The sequence below is a fragment of the Odontomachus brunneus genome, unplaced genomic scaffold (assembly GCF_010583005.1).
Source record: "Odontomachus brunneus isolate Ranch 3 - 2012 unplaced genomic scaffold, Obru_v1 Obru_scaffold_029, whole genome shotgun sequence".
In the NCBI taxonomy this organism is placed as follows: Eukaryota; Metazoa; Arthropoda; class Insecta; order Hymenoptera; family Formicidae; genus Odontomachus; species Odontomachus brunneus.
In genome coordinates this window covers 2,403,777-2,427,032 of record NW_022639479.1, presented here as the reverse complement: position 1 = coordinate 2,427,032, position 23,256 = coordinate 2,403,777, and the positions used below count along the sequence as shown (strand labels likewise).

General features: G+C 41.3%; 2 protein-coding genes across 3 annotated transcripts in view; one reads left to right on the top strand and one right to left on the bottom strand.

Annotated features, from left to right (window-relative positions):
• LOC116843047 (zwei Ig domain protein zig-8) overlaps window positions 1-23,256 on the top strand; it is a 339,129-nt gene that overhangs the window by 176,444 nt on the left and 139,429 nt on the right. For both annotated transcript variants that reach the window (XM_032813058.1, XM_032813059.1), the window contains exon 2: window positions 4,592-4,689. In XM_032813058.1, the coding sequence (XP_032668949.1) occupies window positions 4,614-4,689 (76 nt within the window). In that variant the 5' untranslated portion in view covers window positions 4,592-4,613. The remainder of the gene's footprint in view (window positions 1-4,591; window positions 4,690-23,256) is intronic.
• The window catches only part of LOC116843048, a 247,726-nt gene that overhangs the window by 131,360 nt on the left and 93,110 nt on the right, over window positions 1-23,256 (bottom strand). The window lies entirely within an intron of this gene.

Here is a 23,256-nt window from a genome sequence, read left to right as displayed (position 1 = left end):
CTCTCTCTCTCTCTCTCTCTCTCTCTCTCTCTCTCTCTCTCTCTCTCTCTCTCTCTCTCTCTCTCTCTCTCTGTCTCTATCTCTTTCACCACGCGCGCGCGCGCACTTTGCGAATAAAATCGCACGTCGCGCGGGTCCAAATCGCCCAAGCGGGCGCGAAGATAATTCTGAAAGTAAACGTGTCAATGATCCTGGGCGACGTAAAATAGAGTAAGGATGGAGCGGAGACGTTCGCCATCCTGGATTCGAATGTGGAAACTTTTTCGGTGGTGTTCCTCGGATGGCCTCCGAGCGCGCGTTCCCGGGGGAATTTAATCGCGCCAGATAAAAATTTATTCGTTTATTGGCCCGCCGAAGCCGACCGGCGAATTGGATGGTGGGAGATATTTTGAACTTTTACTCGCACAGAGCCGGTTTCCATGCGCCGAACGCAATCGGTGAATGCGGCGGCGTTCACGACACGTCGGTTACACTTGGATAAGTAGCGAATTCATCGCAATTACGCTTTTAATAAGAACATGCTACTTGCGTCTTGAGCCCTTTCAACCGAAATAAATCGTGAGGGTTGTTGAAAAAACATCGTCTTTTTTACAACCATTTCCTATTCTTAACATTCCTGGTAGAAATTTCACGCAGTTTGTAAGCAGTTACTGAACAGTTATATTAACGTTTGCCCAGACTTGTTTAACTGACGAATCAAACTGTTGGGATCCCAATCAAAATGTAACGCTTTGTCTGCAATTACTGTGCACAAAAAATGCGCAATATCTGAACTTTTATTAACCAAGAACTGAGCAGTAATTGGACAAAGAAACTATTCAGTCGATTAATAAGCAAATTTATTGCTCATAAAATGCACAGTTTTGTGCTAGTAATAATGGATATTGCGTGCATGCTTGCTTATTGTACAATTTTAATTTTTAATAAAAGTCACTACAGTCGTAGACATAAAGAATATCTGATTTTTTTAAATAAATTTCAGAATATAACCGAATATTCCAATATAAGAAACGCATTTCTTAGGTATTATTCTTTCATTGGATAATTTTTAGGTTACGTTGCCAACAAAAAGTCGGACAATCTTTATGTCCACAATTGTACAGGAAATCTAAGGTGCTTTCTAAGATAGTCTAATGTGTTTTTGTCGCAATGCAATTCTATATCATTAATATATAGTCCATTTATCGTTTGCTCACTTTCAACTCTAACCTTACTTGTCACTTCTGCTATAGCGTGTTGTTTTGTTAAAGTCCAGATTTCCTCCAACTTCCTCTTCCTTGCTCTATGTTTTATTACGCGTTCACTTATTCTTTACATAGTTTTAAGATCGTCTCTATACAATATAATTTTTATCATGCACATGTGTATGCGATATAAAACTTAATAAAAATATGTTCAGTTCCTTTCCAATTTTTGCACAGTTTCGATACAACTATGAAATACAGTAATACTAGACAGTAACTAATTAGGTGTCTAGTAAAACTGCATAGATTTCTACTAGGGATCGTCAGTTTTTTAGTCTACATGCAATATCCTGAAAAAAATGAGCCAAAATTTTAAGATTAAGACACACAATTCCCTGAAAAGTCGTAATATCGAAACTTGAATACCATCACTAAAATATTGGAGTTGTCTCGTTGTACAGCTAGGGGGTGTATTCGTATTTGCTTATTTTTTTAGTAAAACAAGTGCATATCTGAATGAATAGATATCAATACCACAAATCATTTACTGTTTTCGTAACATTTAATATACTGAAAAAAAAACTTATTTTTGTACTTGAAACTAAAAAAAATATTTGATATATTAGAGTTGACGTTAGCATGTTTCTCACTTGCTATTAAGTAAAGTATTAATGAAAAGAGTATTATATTAATGAAAAGACAAAATACACAAGCGGCAATTAAATTTTTCGATTGCAATTATAAAATATTTGGTTAATCCTGTTTTAGCTAAACTCCAGTTTCTGGATTTCGAGATTTTAATTTTTTAGAACAAAGCATGTCCACCGATTTTCTCATTTGAAAAACGTACCATCGATTCAAAATGTACATTTCTGCACGTTATTAATAAATTCATTTTTATGGATAGAAATGAGCATTCAAGAGATATTGCGCACGTGAAAGTACTACATTAATGCATTCATTACCAGCGTCATACATGCGTGAGGCACTATCTCACGAGAGCCCGGCATCGCATATGTGTGACAGCGATAATTTTTCATTCTATGTCCACATAAACAAATTAAGTCTGTTTACTATATTACGTAAAAAAATGCAGAATAGTTTGCGGGGACGGTTTCCATGCCAGCGAATGCGTTGACGTTATGTGGTTCTTCTCAAACCCGCAATTTCGGCATTTTGCTAGCAGCACGCACGAGTGTGATTCAAGTTCTCATTAAGTCCTTTGCAAACCTCGATTATCCATATAAAATCCTTCAAAGCGTCCCCTGTCATCCATTATTCGTGATTTCATTTTCGTGAATATATTTCGTAATTATTAATATGGTGAAGGAAACTCTCGCAGTATATATATATTTCGTTATTTTCGTACGTATTTTCGTCTCATTCGTTACTATCCGCTTATCGTCACTCACGTGCTACTTGCGGTAGACGTGATCAAACGAGGTCACGTGCATGAGCGCGCTTTAATTATACGCCTCTTAGTTTATACCGAGCAGAAAACAACAGAGGGGTAGTTGACGTTAATATGAATAATTCTTTCGTAGCCACGCATCGCCTCGAGTAACCCATTTATTCGAATACGTTTGCGTCGCGTGTCACACATTCCCGCGCGTTTCGCGCGCGCGAAACTTTAACGGGCCAATTAACGCGCCCGGAATCAGCGGGAGTAACGTTTGCAAGAAACGATCGTGTTTTCCCGAATCCCGCGAACTTCCCGTGCGCGGTTTAATCAGCACGTGCGGGTCGTAATTGCGCGAGTTACGCAACCCTCGGACAGACAGGGGAGTGTTATGCGATCCGACGCGTTTAAATCTTTTCCGTTATGAAATATAACACGTTACTCTGGCCAATTCTTGAAGGAACCTTACGCAATCTCACTCGTTAACGCCGTCGAATGATGGAGCCTCGAGGCTATAATTTTATCGCTCTATATCGTTTTATTTTAATCGCATATATTATTGAATTATATTATATTTTAAAATAACAATCGAGAGAGGGAGAGAGAGACTAAAGCCGCACTCAATCGCGGCTGATCAAAGTTCACGTAATTTTCGCCGTATCGACATGACACAAAATGACACTGACGCCCGAATTTTATCCCGCCGTCATTGCTGCGCGTAACGACGACGAGATAAAATCGAAACGTCAGCGACGCGCACACACTCCGCCGACGCGATCCGCGAAATTAGCAGGGACGCACTGGCGATTTTCCATCCCGTACTTTCCCAACAACGCGTCTCTTATTTTCGTCGCGTCGTCCACGGCGCGAATACATATGGCGTTGAAACTTCTCGCCGGCGGCGCCCTGTGTCGCTCCGAAATTGTTTTGCGCTTCGAAAAACGTGCGGTATCGCGCTCATCCGGAGATCTGATGCATCCCGATGCAACGTTGCTGCATTGCTGCACGCGCCGGAACAAACATCACATGACATGTGCGTTTCGTGCGATGTTGCGCGCTCGTTTTCGGTGAGTCGGACGCGCGAGTATGCGATATTGTTGCGCGTGTTGGTTGAAATTCGTCCGTGTGTTCCGCGCTATCGGTAGCTTTAATTTAGCTTTCCCTTCGCGTTTAGCTTTAATTTAGCTTTTCAGCCGCGTCTGTCTCTTCAATTACAGACCGAATTGCATTCTTTATCATGTGTCCCGACATATATATGCCGCTCGACGTCCACAACATTGTTGCCGCAACTCCCGAATTTTATTTTCTTGTTTTCTCGTTTTAGAACTTTGGACGCGCAGCGGACTGACCGCTTTTATAATTCAAGTCGTTTGTGTCGAATAAATTTCAAGACAACGGCTGGCAGTCAACGCTTCTTCCTCGCGCGCTCGAGCGGAGGAACAGCTTTTCCTTTCTTCTTTTTTCTTTTTAACATTTTATGTTCGATACCATCTCAAGATCTAGCCATTCTGCATTCTGACAACCGGCCACGTCAAACATGTCGGAAAGGCAGAAACGGAGAAAGCTCAATACCGACCCATATTACGAGTCGCGTTATATCGCCCGTTGCTGGAATCGGGTAAACGGATATTAATGGAGGACAGGCGCTTTTCGCTGTAAAACGTAAAATAAACTCGGTGATTGGAAATCTGATAAATACGGCGCTAGACTAGCGCCGATATTTCACGCAGCGCGCAAACGCTCGTGAACGATATTCACACGCGAATTACGTCCTTACGTTTTTGCAGACGCGCGCGCCCGTACAAGAGTGAAAATCACGTTTTCTCTATCGCATCGCGAGATTTTTCGGGGCGTGATAAACCGAATTCTCTCCGCGCGCGCGCGCAACGTATGAAATTCCATTCTGAGTACGTCGTAAACGTACACCCGCCGCGTGGCAAAAGCAAGCGCGGCGGCGTGTCGTAAGTCGAAAACCGTGACGCAAACCGAATGTTCTTTTTTTTTCTAGGAGGACTTGGAACCTCGCGAGGATGCGGGACCGGCTCTCGTGGTACATGGTCTTCCTGATCCTGCCGACGATCCTATTAGCCAGGTCGCTCGATAAAGGTGAGTACGCGCAGAAAAAAACAGAGTAAATGTTATTTTGTTTCAAATATTTCATAAGTTTATATCTGTCCGTAAATCTATCATAATTTCATCATAAACATCACATTTATTCTGAATTCTAGTGAGTTTAGCATTTCGATCAAGAATATTAATAAGTTGTAACAAAAACTCGGTTTGCTGACTACACACAGTCGAACCGACTTTTTTTTCGAGAAAGTTTTATAACATTCTTATAATGAGAATGTGTTCCTTTTTTTTCTTTTTCGAGTGCAAACAGTTTTTCTAAAATTATGATGAGTACATTTTAATACTATTTATCAAGAAAATATTTTTTATTGAACATAACCATTGGTTAAAACAAGGGAGGTAAACGAATAATCGCAGTAAAACGATATTTCGCAGTAAAACGATATTTTTCTGTGTGTGTAACGACAAACGAATCTTCATCTCGTTGAGGAAGGATTTTCAATATTGTTTCATATGTATTTCTTATATATATAAACATTCTCACTTAATATTTTACAAATATTCTCAAAATACTATCGCGAATATCTTTCCAAATATTGCAAAACCAAACCTTTAAACGTTACACTCCACTAAATATCATTCCAATAATCTTCTGTCAATTAATGTTCCTTTACTGGGAATATTTGTAATTTTGTAACGCGTTACTTTCTATTGTGAAACATACACGAAGAGTAATTTCGCAGATTTATTTGCATGTTGAATGCGTGACTGCCACGTTTTACCGGTGACTGTCACTATGATACTACAGTATCTCATGACGTAAAGTACAAAGTATAATTAGTTATATTTGGAAAATCGGTTATACGGCTAATAGAGTCAATGAAATAAAGTGAACGATGTCTCGAATTACATTTATTTACCATATCTTTGATAATCCAATCGTCAGATAAACTTTTGTGTAATCAACGGAAATCAGGTACTCGAGCCGTTATTTTGTGGAAGAGTGCACGGATATTATTGTCACTGCGCTACCTTTATCTGTCTACTTTCTTTTCAATCGTTCAAAATATTTCAATTGATAACAACTACGCAGAATATTTTAAATTTTTCCTCTGTCGAACCAATTTTCATTGTTTTCTCTCTTAGAAATATTTTTTTAGAAATATTATAAACATAAAATCTAGTTGAAAAACTTATGAAAAATAAAAAACCTGAACATTGAAATTTTTATATTACAAAAATATCTTTTCTCTCATTTGAAATATTTTAAGTAGAACAAATAATGGTTTTTATCTTTAAAAAAATATGTTATTTGTAAAAAGAAAAATGTATCATATATGATACACTTATGTTTTACGCAAAGATGTCAGTGCATCATACGTGATAGACAGAGAAAAGATTAAATATATCGTCGAGCTTTCAGTAAAACATAACAAACGATGAAAAACAATTGCCTCGAACTGTATTGCATAGAGTCGCAAATTAGACGCATTATCGGCAACACTGTTGATTGCTTCGTCACGTAAGAAGGAAGAATACCTAGCAATAACGAACGTGTAAAGTAGGCTAGATAAGACGGCAGATATATTCTGTCACGTGAGCGGCATAATAATGCGCAGAGACAAGGAGCTTGATAAATGCCTAGAGGCGCGTTGCCGCCGTTAAAAAGTGCTGTGAGATGCTTCTTTCTGTGTATTGAACGATGAGGCATTATAATGCCTCCATTGCGGCTCACAAAGGGAGCTTTCAAATTTCGCAGAATTATGAGGTGCCGCCACCGTATGAATAAAGCTTCAACGACACATGCGCGCCCGGGAGATGTGCATCGGCGAAGTTCGCAAATACCTTTTCAACGTGCCCGCGACGGAGACATCGATAATGCCGTCGTTCGTGACGTATAATTGCGATGGTCCGCGACGAACATTCGGTGCGCTCGCAAATATCTCCGCGCGTTTATCCTTTCAACATAAAAAGAGAGAAAGAGAAGGAGAAATTGGAAAGGAGTCACAGTAAAAGGAAAATAATTTTCCACGTATAGCGAGGCTGTTAACGGTAAAAGCTCGCAAGATTAATCGGAAGTGAAACTTGAATGAGGCGCTCGAAAAGTTAACGCTCGAATTTACATTTCGCTGTAGAGGTTGCGTTAGAGTGCATCACGTTCATAAAGTATTAATGCCATCTGGAGAAGGCGATATCGAGTGATCCCCTGATAATTACTTACTCGGAAATTACCGCGGTGGAGTGCAAATTATGCGCATTATTTTATACAAGCGATTGCGCGCCGCGATATATTATCGATCTAAGATTGGAGTTACTATCACCTTGTCTTAGGTTTCGAAATCGATCCGCGTGTCAGCGTATCGATAATTATTCCAATTAAATGTTTTCCACAACAGTAGAAAAGTGCGAAAAATTGCATACGTACGTAAAAAAAAATCAAATAGATTTCGTGTGTGTATGTTATTAAAGAAAAATTTTATGAAATAGAAGAAAGAATACGACGATATAGCTGATTCAATTTCAGCAATCAGTGAAATTAAACAGCAAATCTCGCAAATTGGAGAGCACCAAAAATTTTATCATTAATAATAATCAATATTAAGATTCATTATATATTTTACCGCGCGAACTATTTTTTAATATATGAGAATTTCGAATTGTAATTAATTTTCCATTGTAAATAATTTTACTTGTATATATTCCAGTCAATTGACCAAATATTCTTCGTGCATGCATGCAATTTTGCAGAAAGAGAGAGAAGGAGAGAAACGGAAACATCAAAAAATATTACGAAAAAACATTCATATTGATTCAAACATGGGAGAGACAGCATTAAGTAGAGAATTTTTTACGCGCGATGAATGCGATGACACGTGAAAAAGAGTCGGTGGGAAATAAAAATGCGCGCATAAGAATGTGCCGGCATGCACGTCTCGTAATATCCGGAAAACAATGGCAGACGCGGGATAAGAAACTCGCGCAGTTAGAAATTTTATTCCTTTCGTTTACTTATCCGCGCACGCGGAAAAGTAGCGCGACACGACGATGGGCCCGGCAACGTCTATCATGAGAGAAATCGTTTTTCCCTTCTGTCTTTTCCTTTTTTCGGACGTACACAGAACCGCTCTGCCGCTTCAGTAGTTTGTGCACCAAAGTTTCCACGCAATGGGGAAAAAATACGCGAAAGAGATTCAAGAGGAAATTCCAAACAAGAAAAAAATGTTAATAAAAATATATTACATATACGCTAACGCTCGAGGCCTCCTAAATGTTTGCGATGTTTTACGATCTGCAGAAAACAGAGAGAAAGATAGAGAGAGAAGAGAGGAAGGAAAAGAGAGAGGAGAGAAAGAGAGAGGCACGAAATATATTGACAATTTTCTTGCAATCCGTTTTATAATTTCCATTATTTAATAATTTTGCATTCAAGGAATGTTTCCAACATTCCTCAGCGTTTTTTCCTTTCTTTTTCAATTCATCGCGACGTTTGACCTTTCACATTAATCGTAGATTCGCTATGTCATACTCGGACTTTTTGCACGTATTATGTTGTCGGTATTTTCAGGCGGGACTATAATGCCAGGTATTTTATTAATCAACGAGCATTGCAAAAAAGGAAACGCGGAAGAGACGTATGTGGATGTGCGCGCTCTCTGCGTCGAAAGCTTTCAACAGGCATCTGCAATACGTAAACACGATCCCTAACGCTTTTAATTAAAATTCTCAGCATCGGTCGATCAATTTTCAAGTACGATAAGGATCGTTTTCACTTATCCTGTTTATACTCACCTGTTCACACACACACACACGCGCGCGCGCTACGTCTCTACATACGCGATTGCCGAGTGCGACTCATCAGCGATGAGAAAGAGCAAGTTGAGTCTGAGAACGTGTTGGGGAAGGGAGGCGAGGTTTCCCGGTGGAAATATGGAAATACACGCAAGACGTAGGGTGTGTGCAAAAATAGCGTCATGCATTTTCCAGTCTACCGCTCGTTACGGCACGCCGCGCGGAGTCTGAAGTGAGATTTTCATCAATGCGCGCGGCGCGCTCGCCGCGTCAGAAAAGGATAAGCGGATGCAGGGACTCGCTCGGTCAGCCGCTCCGTGACTACGACGAGGAGGATGAACAGCCGCGATATAAAAAAAAGGAGAGAAAAAAGAAATAAAAAGTGCACACGACAGTAACACAAGCGAGTAGATACGCTCAAACGACGTGTAAAAAAACCGCGGCCTTTCAGACGCTGGACGAATAAAAGAACGGAGCGCGGATGGAGTCGCGATAGATCCGCCAAAGAAACAACGAAAAGGGATACTTTTACGTAGAATAAAACACGCGCGTGGCTTTGAATATTTATATTAGATTGCGGAAACGACTCTCTGTAAACTGACATCGTCGTAAAAAGAAGAAGAAGAAGAGAAAAAGCGCACGACACCGTAAAATAAATTCGTGGCACATATTTCTATTTCTTTCCTCGCTCTCTCCGTTCTTGTTTGAACATTTAGACACATTTCATTTTTTTACTATTTAATATATTTACCTTCTTTTTTTCTCGCGGGGAACTTTTATTAATGTAGGTCATCATTATTACGACGTCCCTTCTACGAAACAGGAAAAAGCAGAAAACAGGGGGCGTACAAAATTTTTCAAAGCAGCGCCGCGCTACGTTACCTTTTGGGTTTCTCTTTTAGTGCGTCGCGACAGTTCATTAACTTGCAACTTCTGCAAAATGACGAAAACAAAGTAAAAGGAAGGCAGGAGGAAAGAAAGAGAGAGCGAAAAATAACAGAGTTGATTATTTCGACGTAACAAATTATTAACTACGCCTGTACGTGTGCGGGTCGCGTCACGTCAAAGCGCGAAATTACTTTCGTGCTACAGCAGTCGCGCTACAGCAGTCGCTCCGGAGAAAGAGTGGGATACGGCAGTATAGCTTCTCGCGGATGCATGGGAAAGAGGAAGAATTCGCGCCTAAGCGTGACACGGTTTTCAAAGCGCCGCATTGTTCGAACTGTATCGCCATGAGCGCGAACCGCGTCGTTACACGGCGAGACAATGGCGAACGAATGAAAACCTACACCGCCTAAAATTTTATCACCGTGTGCGTTTCGCATCGTTCGGTGGCGAACAGATGATCAAAGAGTCTCCTCGCGTGAAATCGATAAACCGCATTGTCGCGCGTGAAAAAATAAGAGAGTAGAGTAGAGAGAAAGAGAATATTTATTCTTCTAGGATGAGACCTTATTAAATATATAATAAAAGAAAAAATAAACATACATGAATTAGAAAAGTACTTATAAGAAATTACATAAGTAAATGAGCCTAGCTCAATCTAAGTAACACGTTGTGAACAAAAAAGTAAAAAGAAACTATCACTCATCATTAGAATCATACTGAAAGTGAGAGAGAGAGAGAGAGAGAGAAAAGGCAAAAAAAAAGGGAGAGAAGGACAATCGAACATTGATTTGCGTATCGCGTAAACGCTAATGCAAAGCCACCGACATGCATCGGTAATACGCGCGGTGATAATAACTCCGTCCGCGTCCTAATCGTACGTGCAGTCGTGCACGCGTCTCTGTCCACATTCTTCATCAAAACCCATGAAATTGCTGCCGTGCTTCTCTCGCAGGCACGCGTACTCGTCAACGCGAAACGCGTGGTATGTGGAAACAACGTAAGCTCGGAATTAGACAGGGGAATACACAGGAGAGAGCGAAACGGCTATTCCCGCCTGACCATTTATAGGACTGTTATACTCACGCAATCTTTTTCTTCCTTTTTCTTTTCTACACTTAGACCCGGATTTTCGAAACTGCAAGTTAAATCATTTATGAGAGAATATTTTTTACACACCCCTTTTTCACTCGTCTCCTCATCGAGCCTCGTTAACGATCTACACATGTCAAAAGAAAATTGCGTAACCGCTATGACAAAATTGTGTGAAAATCTTCACGCGCCTTTCGCTAATAAGCAGAAATTTTTGAAATGATGGGAAAGAAGATATTAAGGAGATATCACACGTTATTAGTCCGTGGAATGTATCGATTAATACGGAAAAACTAAAAGCGTTAACAGAGCACGCAGTTAATGACCACGTTGTTGTAAAATGTGAATGCCCACTTTTCCTTCTCGCGGAGCGTTTTAATGCCGTCTCGAATAACTGGCTAATTCGCATGCGGCGGAATGCTACACAACATGCAGCGCGGAAAACACAAGCCACGTCGTCGCACATGAAATCACATTCCGGAACTGCGCTAGAGGGAGAGAAAGAGAGGGAGGGGAAAGTTAGACTGTTGGACAATCTTTTACGACCGTTTCTAATCGAAACACCCTCGCTACGACGATGTAATCTTGTTCGCGCTGGCCGACGACTCTATAGTGGTGTCGGCTTTCTTCGAGACGTATGCGGGCGGATAAGGAAAAGCAGGAAAGAGAAAGAATAAATTATAGTCGCGCGATAATCGCGTCGCGGGGGAACGTACGCGCCCGTAGGCTTGTAGACATGCAACTGCCTGGCGCAATAAAAAGGATTTTTCGTGCGTGCTGACCGCCGCCTACTCTACCAACAGAAAGTATTATTAAGTCTACGTGAGGTCGGTTCGAGACAGAGAAGCACGATAAAACAGCTCGGCTTCTTTGTATTAGCGATTACGACTGATAAGGACATTTCCATCGCGGCGCAATAAAAATTTCGCTTTCGCAAGGATTATAATTTTGAAGATTGCAATTATTACCGCAAAAATTATTTCGCCGCCGATGCTTGTGCATTATTGTTCGAAGATTACGGTGATTTTCGAAATAAGAGTGCAGCGTGCCACCACGATATTATTATTCCACGGATTACAGCTATCGTCGAGATAAAGAAGTAATTGTGGAGGGCTTACAAAAGGTTCGTTGTCGGAACGCCAACTATTTTATTGGCTCAAGAGAGATAAGTCATTTCGCAGGCACGGGATCAGATAATCACCTAAAAAGTGGCAGAAAATGGCGGATGACGACGGCAAGTGTTTGAATTGCACGTGGCGTTTTATTGGCGTTTTATTGCACGTGGCGTGTATTATTAAAAGGAAGAAACATGGCTGAAAATCCAACGAACTTCTGTAGCAAGCGCCTGATACATTGACACAATTACATAAACTATCTCCTTCCCGTGTCCGTTGTTTTTGCTTATGCTTATATTGTGTTATTGTGCAATATCACAGAGTAGCGTAGAGCTCGCGACCAAAAATTGTAGTGGTCCCGTTAAGCACTTGAAAAGATCTCACGCCCTCGAGTAATACAGGCAAGAATTGTCTCTTGATAGCTTAATCGCGTGGAATCCCGCGCGGCGTGCCGCTTTAAAGGGGTTTTCTCCGCTTTGAAATTGAAATCGTGCCGAGCGCATTTAGGTGGCTTTCCCAGAATCGTTACGTTGGCATCCATATTTAGGTATCGGAAATTCTATAAAAGGCGTCGGCGGGAAGTTAATTCGGGTCTTTCTCGCAGTCGACATTTAACGGCACAAAAGACGAAACCGCGTACGGCGAATCCCAAAATTCCACCTCATTATATGGTGAATTTTCCTCACGCTTCACCGTAGAATTCGAAAGGAGACTCATGAGATTTCGGGGAAATTGATTCGTTAACGCGGAAATGTTAATTATTAGTAATATCTTTTACTATTCCATAGTAAATTATATCATAATTACAATTTATTTCAAAAGAACCGATATTATACCATTTATATTATTATGCATGATATATTATACACACTACATTTCCACTCATATTATTATACACGCATTTCAGCGCACCATGTAAACTGTCGATAGTACGTGCGGCTGTACAATAATATGCATAATCCTTTAAATTACAGATAAAAATATGTATCATGAACTAATATTTAATATCAACTCTTCGCTGTCGAGTCTGACTCGATAATGCATTTCTCTCGTTTCCGCCAGCTGCACATAAATGTCTTTTATATCTTAATATTATTATTAATTAATGCAAATATGCGTTAAATATAACTTTTTAAATATGCATAATTCTCTACATTATAGCTACGTACATGCTAAAGTATTGAAAAACGCTAACTGCGCAATATTGTTCAAAAACGGCCAGATTTTCACGGACCGGAAAGAAATGCTGAGAATCGCAAAGAGTTAGCATATTGATCAGCTCTATGTTCTCTACATCAACACTCTAAACGCGAATATATGTTGTAGTCGTGTGTATGTTTCATATTTCGATTGTATATATTGTATTACAAGAAATTTGCGGTCTTATGTTATTAGGATAACGCATAGTACGAATGGCATTAAGACATTAAAGAGAATAAGACCGTGCGCGCGCGACTTGGATTATATATTCAGAAATGAATTTTATAAGAAATTTAGCGTTTTATTGCATTATTAGAACGCACAGAGCAGGAGACGATAATATATAGCAATAATAAAAAGAACAAGATCGCGCAATAAATGTCGCTTTTGTGAAATCCGTTTAGCTCTGCGCGCGGTTTCTCTCACAAAGACCTCCGTAATAACAGCTGGGCAATCTTCCGATCATTCTCGATAGACTCGTTCTCTCTTTGCCATAACCACGGCGACCCGTGATATACTTATAAGTAGCTTATCTCTTCCTTAATGACGTGTCCCTCTATCGAAAACGGAGTGATCGTTTCTAAATCATAATACCAGTACTGAATTATAAAGCTTGCCAGAGACACGCCCTTGGCGCGTTAATGCAAAAAACTCTGAGCTTTCTATGGGATTTTTCTGCGGAGGGTGTTGCGCTTCTATTGTGTCTTTTCCCCTTACTATATCCGCATATGGTTCTGTTCATGGAATTGACGATGTCTCCTTAACAAAATTATCGTACACAGAAAATAATTGTAACCCAGGGGATAAATAATTTTAAAATATGTGATTCGCTCATTTTCCTCCCTGCAAATCGCACTTTCTTCTCTGTCGACAAGTCTTTTCGCCCAAACAAAAATTACGTCACTTATCTATCGCATTATTTAAATATCGCTGTTACATCGACTACGAGAGAATTTATTGTCTGAAAGATACTTGTATCTCCCGGTCTCTGATCGATGTCTGCCTGTATGAAAAGCCACTATTCTCTTCAACGACGCGTCGTCAACTCTTGAACGATCTCAACCGACGTGAACAACCGCCGGGATAGACCAGGATATACAATTATCTCCGTGAAAATATAACGAAAGTTCCCCGAATCGATGAGTCCGCTAAAAGTGTCCTCGAGGAAGCATCGTCGTCCATGCTTCCCTCAAAACTCCAATCTCCACTTTACCTGATTCGAGACGCACTTGATCTCCTATTCGTCCAACTTTCCGCCTGTTTTTATTTATGCTACGTAACTTTTATAACTCGGTAACTTTTATATATGCATGTAATACAATATGTAAGTTTAATTAAATCAAATAAAAATTAACTAAATTAAATACAATATCCAGAGATTTTTCATTTTTTTAAATAGACTGGTGAACCTCTAAGTGAAAAATATTCACAAATTATTGCATTAAATTAATAATTATTGTAATTAAATCGTCGTTCAACGCGGCATGACTTGAGTGATCAAAGCGTGTGTCTTTTGCGCGCCAGGAGAATCGAGTTTACCGAGTAACAGGCATTTTCCTCAGGATTATGAGGGCTCGCGCGTTATCGAGGACGTTGCTAGTTTTATCGTCGCGAAAAAGTGGAAAACTAAATCCAGCACGATGTACTCTTCCGTTTCATCACTCCTTCTTCTTCGGCCCTTCCCTCCTTCTATCGTCTTCGCCGATTGCGTGTAAACGCGACTACCCATCTTCTTCGATGACACACACGCACGCACGTATGTACGCGCGCGTAATTTATGTGAAGCTGTCAAAGCTGGAAATGACGTCTTATACTCGCTATCCCCCTTCCCCCTCATGTCATCGTCACGTAAACAAGAGAGAACAAAATGTTGCGCGAGAGAAGCCGGCGGGATGACTGAACGACATTCTTAACGATGAAGCACAAGAATGTTTCTATATTAATTTCCCTGCGCGTTCTCTCTCGACTTAATCAACTCGTCAAGCGAGATCTGTAAAATCATTCTTTACCGATGCCGAATAATTCAAAAGCAATGTAGTATTTAAATAACTGTCGCATAAACAATTTGTTTTCCAATGTGATAACTATTCTAGATTTTGCTACGACCTACATCGGCAAACTAATTCTGTCTCGACGAAATAAGATTTCGATCACTTGAATTTTATGTGGCCTGAAATATTCTACCTTAAATTACCTTAAATTACAAGATAATTAATCACCAGACAACAACAAAAATAATTTGGTTGAATCAACCTGACATATTTTGTTGAACAAGTTTTGATGAAGGTAAAAAGACTTTTCTGGTTATTATTAATGAGATATTCTGGTATGCAACTATATATATAATATTTAATTGAAATACCGTTAAAGTTTGGTTATTGCGTTTGCAGTATCCAAGTGTCTGATTATTACGACTAAAAAAGAGCGAAAAAAGAGCATGGTTGGATTAAGATAACATGTTTGATTAAACGACTGTACAATTAAACTAATTTCCTAATAACGCTGGTTACAAAAAAGCAGGTAGACAATATATGACAAATCTATCGATTGGAGAAAAATGACGTAGCATGTAGACAGACGACACAAGACCCAGAGGGTTTCTCGAGACTCACCAGAGTAAAGTCGAGTTCTTCGATGCAATATGGCATAGACGATTTTATTTCCATCGAAAGCGCGGTAATTTTCCTTTTCTAACGGTTGTTGTTTCAAGTCGCTACGACGCCTACAAGTGGAAATATTGACTCTTGTATTGATTCGCGCGCTCTCGATCGACTAGCGCTCTTTCCTCTATCGTGGTGTAGGTCAGGACGCGACGCGTGAATGTAAACAGTAGCCGCGAGGCTATTTTAGGAAGCGATATCTCGCGCGTATACATAACGGGACGCGCCGTTTGTTATCCCCACTCTACGACCTAGCAAGGCCGTTTCGCTCGAGCGCACCAGGACTTAGCTGACATCTGTAGGCCCATTCTTTTCTCACTGCGCTCAATCTCAGGAGCGTCAACTTCAAAAGACCTTCGGGATCTTCCTTAATTTTATGAAAAATTCTTATTATGCGTATCATTTCTATATACGATTATTTTTTTATTTATGTTACTTCAACAGACTTGTATTATTATAATTGCAACGACAGAACAATTTCGCAAGAATTTTTCAGAAATTAAGAAGAATCTCACAGAGATTCTTCTTGTCTAGAATCTTGTCTAGTTTTCTGATAGTCCTGAAGATAAACCGCAATAGTCAATCGCGAGATAGACGACAGAATTTTTCTAGAAATAATTCTTTTGTGAGGTACACGAGTTGAATTCCACTTCCGAGAATAGTGTTCCAAAGGTAGCTCTAAGTGTAGTCGCCCGGCAAGCGGAAGGTCTTGGGTTCGAGTCCCGGTCCAGCAGCAATCTCTCGCTCCCGATTTTTTCTCTTTCTCTCTCGTCACTACTCTTACAACGTATGTCGCAACGAGATCGAGTCGCTCGAAAAATCACCAAATTTACTTTAAGGAGAGTTCAATTCGTTCAAGGCCTATCCAGACAAACTTGCATGATCGCAATTCATATGCACAAGGAAACTGACTAATCCAACGTAAAATGTGTCTGATATAAAGATGCATTCTTTTACTGCACATAAATCATGATTGCTTGATTTCTTAACGTATATCGCAATATGTGATTAAGCAAGTTTACCTGGATAGAACGAATTAGAGCAAGTTGTGAAAAGAAGGTCGACGGTTCTCCGTCGTCTCTCTCTCTCTCTCTCTCTCTCTCTCTCTCTCTCTCTCTCTCTCTGCGTGCCAGCAATCGTCGTAAACGCACACGTACACGAGAGGCAACGCGATTGCACATAAAGCGAGATTCGCGCGTCCCCATGGGCGAGAATATTTTTCGTGGCCTTCTAGAGAGCGCCGGGATATCGGGTTACCCCCGGAGGGTGAACCACCCTTCCCGCGTATGTACCGGCGAGATAAGCTCTGCACTCGCTTTTCGCGTCGGCCTTACCGGCCGCGCCGCGTTCCTACGACGACTACCATTACGACGGTGGCGCATGGTTGGTGTAATGCAATATTATTGGAGATCGCGGGGCGATCGCCGAGCGTGTATTGGTAGCCGCGCACACGCACGCACACGGACGCGTCCCGGATACATAACCGACGGTTTGCACCTGCGATATGCAAACGACGCAAATCCATTCCTTGCCGGTTTTTGCTCTTGTTTCGGTCAGATGATATAGGAAAGCGAAAACAGCCACGGGGCGACGGCGCGTTCTTGGATTTCCCTCCGTGGAAACTCGGTTGCGCCCGTGATACCGCGCGATTAATGCACGATGAAACCGCGCGCGCGCGCGCTCACATTTGTTAAAATTTCATTTCACTTCGTTAATATCGGTCGGCTCGCATATACCGCGTAATTAGCCGATTTACAAATCTATAATACAAAATCGATATCGCAATTTATGTAATTGCGGAAACACGAGTGGCCGTTTATGTATCAGTTACAAGATCTGGCATGAAATAGTAAAATTAGTTGTAATGAGAGGGAATATGTATATATGAACGCATATAACACGCCACCGTTTTATTGTGACGAAGCAGCGTGCGTGCTATTATTTCGCAAACGGCCATTTCTCCCTCAAGAGAGTCCCAGTTCTTCCGTTTAAATTCAGACTTCGTCTCTGCAATCCGGACTAGTTAATACATATCCAGTAAATGAGTGCAGACGCGACCGCGGATAAAATTCCTCATATTCGAGGAGACTATCGCTCGTGACGTAAAGCTCCGCAGTGGGTGCCTCTTTGCGCGAAATGGAATTAATCGCAGAACAGCTATGCATATTTCTGGCAAGCGCGCGCTAAGAGGGAATTAATTGCGTCTCGTGTGTGGCCCCGTACTATAGGTGAAATTATCTGAGACTGTCGTATATCTAGATTACACGCGTAGCCGTTAGCGATATATTTACCGTTGCGGTATACGTAATTACTATAAGAGCAACGTATTTTATACTAAGCGTGCATGCATTATGAATCTCCGACTGATTAATTTGCGAACGCACGACCTGGCTCCACGTAAAACCTAGTCAAAGAAACTAGAGCGAATTACTGCGATATGTGAATCTGAATTTCTCCCCCGGCCGATGACGGCTATGAATGCCGTATCATTTTAACAATAACTATCTTACTTGGTTGGCGAATATTTTCTCCTACTAACAACAATGAAGCCAAATTTAATTCAATAACTGAATGAAGCTTCTTCAATATTCTAAAATTGATAATATTTTCCGGCCAATCAATTAATTAATATTTTATTGCAATATGCAAAACTTTGTATCCGGGAGAGACTGTGCATGCACAATCTCAATTGTGTGTGCACAAAGGCGTGAATTCAGTTCGCGAACAAATGTGCCGTGCAAACTGACCATACAGAAGTGGCACGATGAGAGCGACTGTGTGTCGTAAGATTACGCGAATTATTGTAACGGAATAAAAGTAGCGGGGCGGCCCCTCGTTTACCTTCGCCGAGCCGATGTCGTCGAACCACGCGACCTGGGTGCATTTATGCATTCGCGCCTTCATTCGAGTTATGTACACACGTTCAAGTACAATATATATTGTTACTACTTGACATCCACGTCGATTGGAAACGATACGAATGTAATGTCCTACGTGTTTGTTGCCGGCTTATCAGCAAGGATGATGGAACACGAGGTAGGGTACAATCGTTACCTCGCTATATTAAACCTCGCATACACACGCACACTCATACATTCGATACAAATGCGAGCCATTGTGCATATGCAGCGAGACGGTTATTAACCTTTTGATAAATGGATGAATTGATAATGTATCCATTCAGCTTTCAAAATTTCTATGATACCTCGCGAATTAACACCGTTGTATTGTGTAGTGTGTACAAAATCGCAAATTCAATATGGCAAAATTGCTTTTAGATTGATATGTTATAAATAATGGTCGTCCTTATGCAATTTCCATTTACGTGTGATGAAAAGAGTTGGAATCGACGTTTCGTTTAATTCCAAATAAGTCATCAAAAATGAACTAAGCTGCTGACAGAACTAACTGTTACATTATTGAAACGCAATTCTGATGACAGACCTTGCGATAAAATTGTCTCGAGATCGATGTGAATATAATAAAGATCTTTATGCAAGCCTTACTTATATAAGATGAAACGAGTTGAAGTCAGCATTTCAACGAGTCATTCAAAATGCGCGAAGTTAAAGCGACTGTTACTTTGAAACGCAACTCTGACGACAGACTTTGATCAATGGGCTTCCCGAATTCGTCACGTCGCAGGGTATATCGACCGTAAAACCCCTGAAGAGTAAACTCCTGCGATATCTCGCGAATTAATATTGCGTGATGTGTACAAAATCGCGCGTAATTCGACGCGACAAAATTGCCTCGCGATCGATGCGTTATGAATAACGAAAGTCTTCACGCAACTCCTACTTATTTGCGATATAAAGAGTTGTGATCGGGTTTCGCTTAATTTCCAGCAAATCGTAAAAAATGTGTGAAGCTATTGGCAAAAGCGAGACCGTTACATTGAAACGCAATTCTGATGACGGACTTTGATCAATGGGCTCTCCGAATTTCGTCACGTCGCAGAATATATCGACCGTAAAGCCCCCGAAGTGAGTAAACTCCATTAAAGTAACCGGGCGATATTGCAATTATATTATCAGGCGCCGGCATTCTTTCACGAGTTCTCTAATGAATAATGCATCGGGCGGAGGGGGAGGTCACCTTTTCACCTTCTCACCGGAGGTCGTTATTTATCGAATGCGGGCAATAAGGAATGCACCCTTAGGAGTTTCCACTTCCTTCCTTCCTCGAGGACGGACTGCGAACGTGAACATTAAGTACTAATGTGTTTTCGTTACCAGGTAACCGTGGCATGTTCCATTACCATTACTACTTCCCAAGATTAATGTCGCGTAGTTTCCAACGATCTTCGATATCAAATGGAAATATCAGAGAGAGATATGCAGTGCAATGTCTCTCTTTTTTTTCGAGAATGTCTCAGAAAAAAAAGATAATATACGAGCGTCTTCTCTGAGTGTAAATGATGATTAGTCGCGGGTACGCGAAAGGTAATCATGCCCGGGCGTCACGCGCTTAAACGCGTTTTATGGATACGCACCGGTGACAATGGTATAGCTTTATTACCATAATCACGAAATACGGCCACCTACTCGCAATATGGTCTTTGTGGCTATAACCAATGATGGGAAGTATGGCTTCGATGTTTGCTACTGTATGTTCGTTCGTAAGCTATTCGTGATGGTGGTTACGTAATTTGAATTAAAAATTAAATATTAGGAGAAAAATAGGGCAAAATATTATACTCTACAAAATAAAATGTCCCGCTGAAACTACAACAAGATGTATTGCTTTCAAACAACGCTTCACTTCATAAACAAATATTGTCAAACAAGAAACAGTCGTTGTTGAGATATACCATTAAAGCTGGGTCTACAATAGAAGTCGTAAGTCGTAGAAATTGATCAATCGCGATCAAGTATGAGAAGAATAATCGACCGCGATTGGTCAATTTTTATGACTTATGACTCTACGATTTCTGTTGTAGACCTCGCTTAAGCGGATCATCAAGTCAAGTTTTATCCACTGAATCTAGCCGCTACTCTGCTCGAGCTGATTTCTTGCAATACTTTATACAAATTTTAATTTTTCATCAACAGCGATACTTTGATGAATAATAGTTTCGTTAATCGTGGTATTTTTTTTCTTTCCCGCTTTGCTCACACATTTCTTCGCGGCGTCGCGCTCTTTGCCATAACGTTACGACTGTTAGAATTTATCGATCGCTTGCGTGTCTGTCGATCGACTTGATACAATGAATAGCACGACTTTGTTGGTAAATAGGGCGAGGGTGGCGGGTTATCCCGTTATCTAGTTTCGCAACGCTATCGAGTGACAGAAGACACACAGCACACTATACAGTACACTATATCATTGACATTGTGTATCCAACGTGTATGCCGCGCTACTGTACGGTCAATTTTGCTTGTCACTCTGGAAGCCAGCGTCGCGAAGACTTCTACCAATTGTACCGCTATTTTACCGAAACACCTCTCATGACGTCCTTAATAATAGTTCAATATATCACAATCTATGAACTTGCTAAATAAGCGATTACTCCCGGCTTCCTCGTTCACTCTTAGTGAATTTAATTTATTCTGACAATGACAAATTCATTTTTACGAGTCGTTATCGTGTGAAAGCAACGATTAGAATTACATGGGAAATTATTCTCCGCGAGAACGATGCGATTTCGTGACTTCTTGAGAAAATTATAAACGCTGTTCTCTGTTTCGTGCATAAGGAACTAGTTGGCTGTACCGAAATAAGTTGGAAAAACCGCTTATTTCCAATATTTTCTAACAAGAATTAAGCAAGCGAGATTTTTAAACATGTCAAAGATAGTTTTGAAATCCCTGCTTACTCGATTCTGTTAAAGAACAGTAGCCAAATAATCGATTTTGCCGACTTATCCCTGTAGCCAAATAGCCCCGGTGTCCTCTACAGTACTCTTAGCACTACGTACGAATGCGTCCTACGTGACAACTGCTCGTCAGCCGATTTGACCAGTCGAGGTGGGATTCTACTTATATCGAAAACGCTGAACAAGCTTAGTCGCGTTCCTATCGACACGTGTTTTTCCAAGTCTCGCTTTTCCCAATCGACGTGTCAACACCTGTCGACGTGAGCTGCAATTTTTTGAAAACTTCGGCAGCTTTATCGGATACTCACAGATGTGTTTCCTTGGAATTCTGCCACAGATAGAGAGAGAGAAAGAGAGGTGGGGAAGGAAGGCGCGAGAGAAAGAAAGAGGTGAAAAGGGGTTTGAAAATTGTGAAGAATATTAAATTCATCCGCAAGTTGCGTGTGGGGGTGGACTTGTGCATATATGGAAGTGTGTCGAACTATAATACTAACCGCTGCAAACTTGCACAACTTACAAAGGGACCGCACTCTTTGTACGCGCAGTAAAGACATTATAATTGTTGCTATTACGTGCACGACGCAACCGCAGCGCATAATAATGCAGACACACGAGCAATGCTTCGCCGTGTCCCCGCGCACGCGAGCGCGCGAAACAGCCGCGTTTTGCAGAGGATGCCCCACGAAGGGATGACTGGGAAACGTGGCGACGCATTTTTGCGGAGGCTGCCAGAGCGGAGGAAAAAAAAGGCGGAGGCTGGTAAGCCACGATAAGCGCTAATGGGCCACCGTCGAGCTTCATAAAAGTTATTAAATTCCTGTCAAAAGCTGTACTTCCGTCGCGCTCACCGGAAGCGACCACCGCGTTGGAAGAACAGGGACGCACACCTGGCACGACCGAGGCCGAGCAGCGTCAAGGGAGAGAGGGGAAGAGAGAGAGAGAGAGAGCGCATTCGTAAATAGCTTTCACGCTATCGACCAAACTTTAACTACCTGCGGACGCGGAAACGGCAAGTGCCGGCAAAAGTTCGCGATGCAGCGCACTTTACGTGACTTCGTCTTGCCGCGCGCCGGTGTCGCCTGCACTCCTCCTCCACGTGTATCCACGCTATCTTATATCGTGTACGAGCTCTTATGGACTATATTTTTTCGCCGCGCATTCGCTCTCTGTGTATGACTTTCAATTAAAATCTGAAGTTCAACACGGATAAGCTGAGTCGTCCAAAGTTCCAGACAGATTTGGGGAACGACCGTTGCGCTCCGTCGCGTCATATAATTCTTAGTTATTCCTCGGTGGAAAATCAATTAAGAGGACCGGGAAAATTCACGTGAGAAGTACCGCGGGAGGACGATGAAATCTTAATAAAAGATCAACCACCGAAAGTGCGCGCACACCCACACGTCGCACGTATGCGCGCTTGCTAATACCAGCATTTATATCGCCGTAAATTCCGCGTCGTTTAATATCGCACGTATATCCAAATGACTATGAAAAATGCATAGGAACTCCCACACTGCCACCGCCGCCGCGCGTTACCTGATAAAATATATGCCGGTCGTAATTCCGTATGCCGAAAAAATCCACGGCGATGCAGGTAAGCGAGCGTTGATGAATTTACGAGGTCGGTCTCCCTGCGCGACACCCCTATGACGGCATGACGGATTTACCCGGCACTTACCCTATCATGAATTCCGGAGTTGACCGAAACGAGCGTGCCTTTATCTTAAATGGGTTTCAAACGATGCTGGCACTCGCCTGGCGTTCACCATCGTGTATAAATGATGAAAAGTTAGCGATGGACGCTCATGACATTCCCTCCGCCCAAATATTCGACGAATACAAACGCGCCACGCGACGAATTTATCGTTTGTTCAATTTTGACAAGTATAATACTTCGGATAGATCAATAAATAACCCGTTAAAAGATATTGTTATTAAACGTCATTTTGCACAGAAATAACATTTTTCCCTATAATTTCTATTCATTGTTGCTCTCTCTCTCTCTCTCTCTCTCTCTCTCTCTCTCTCTCTCTCTCTCTCT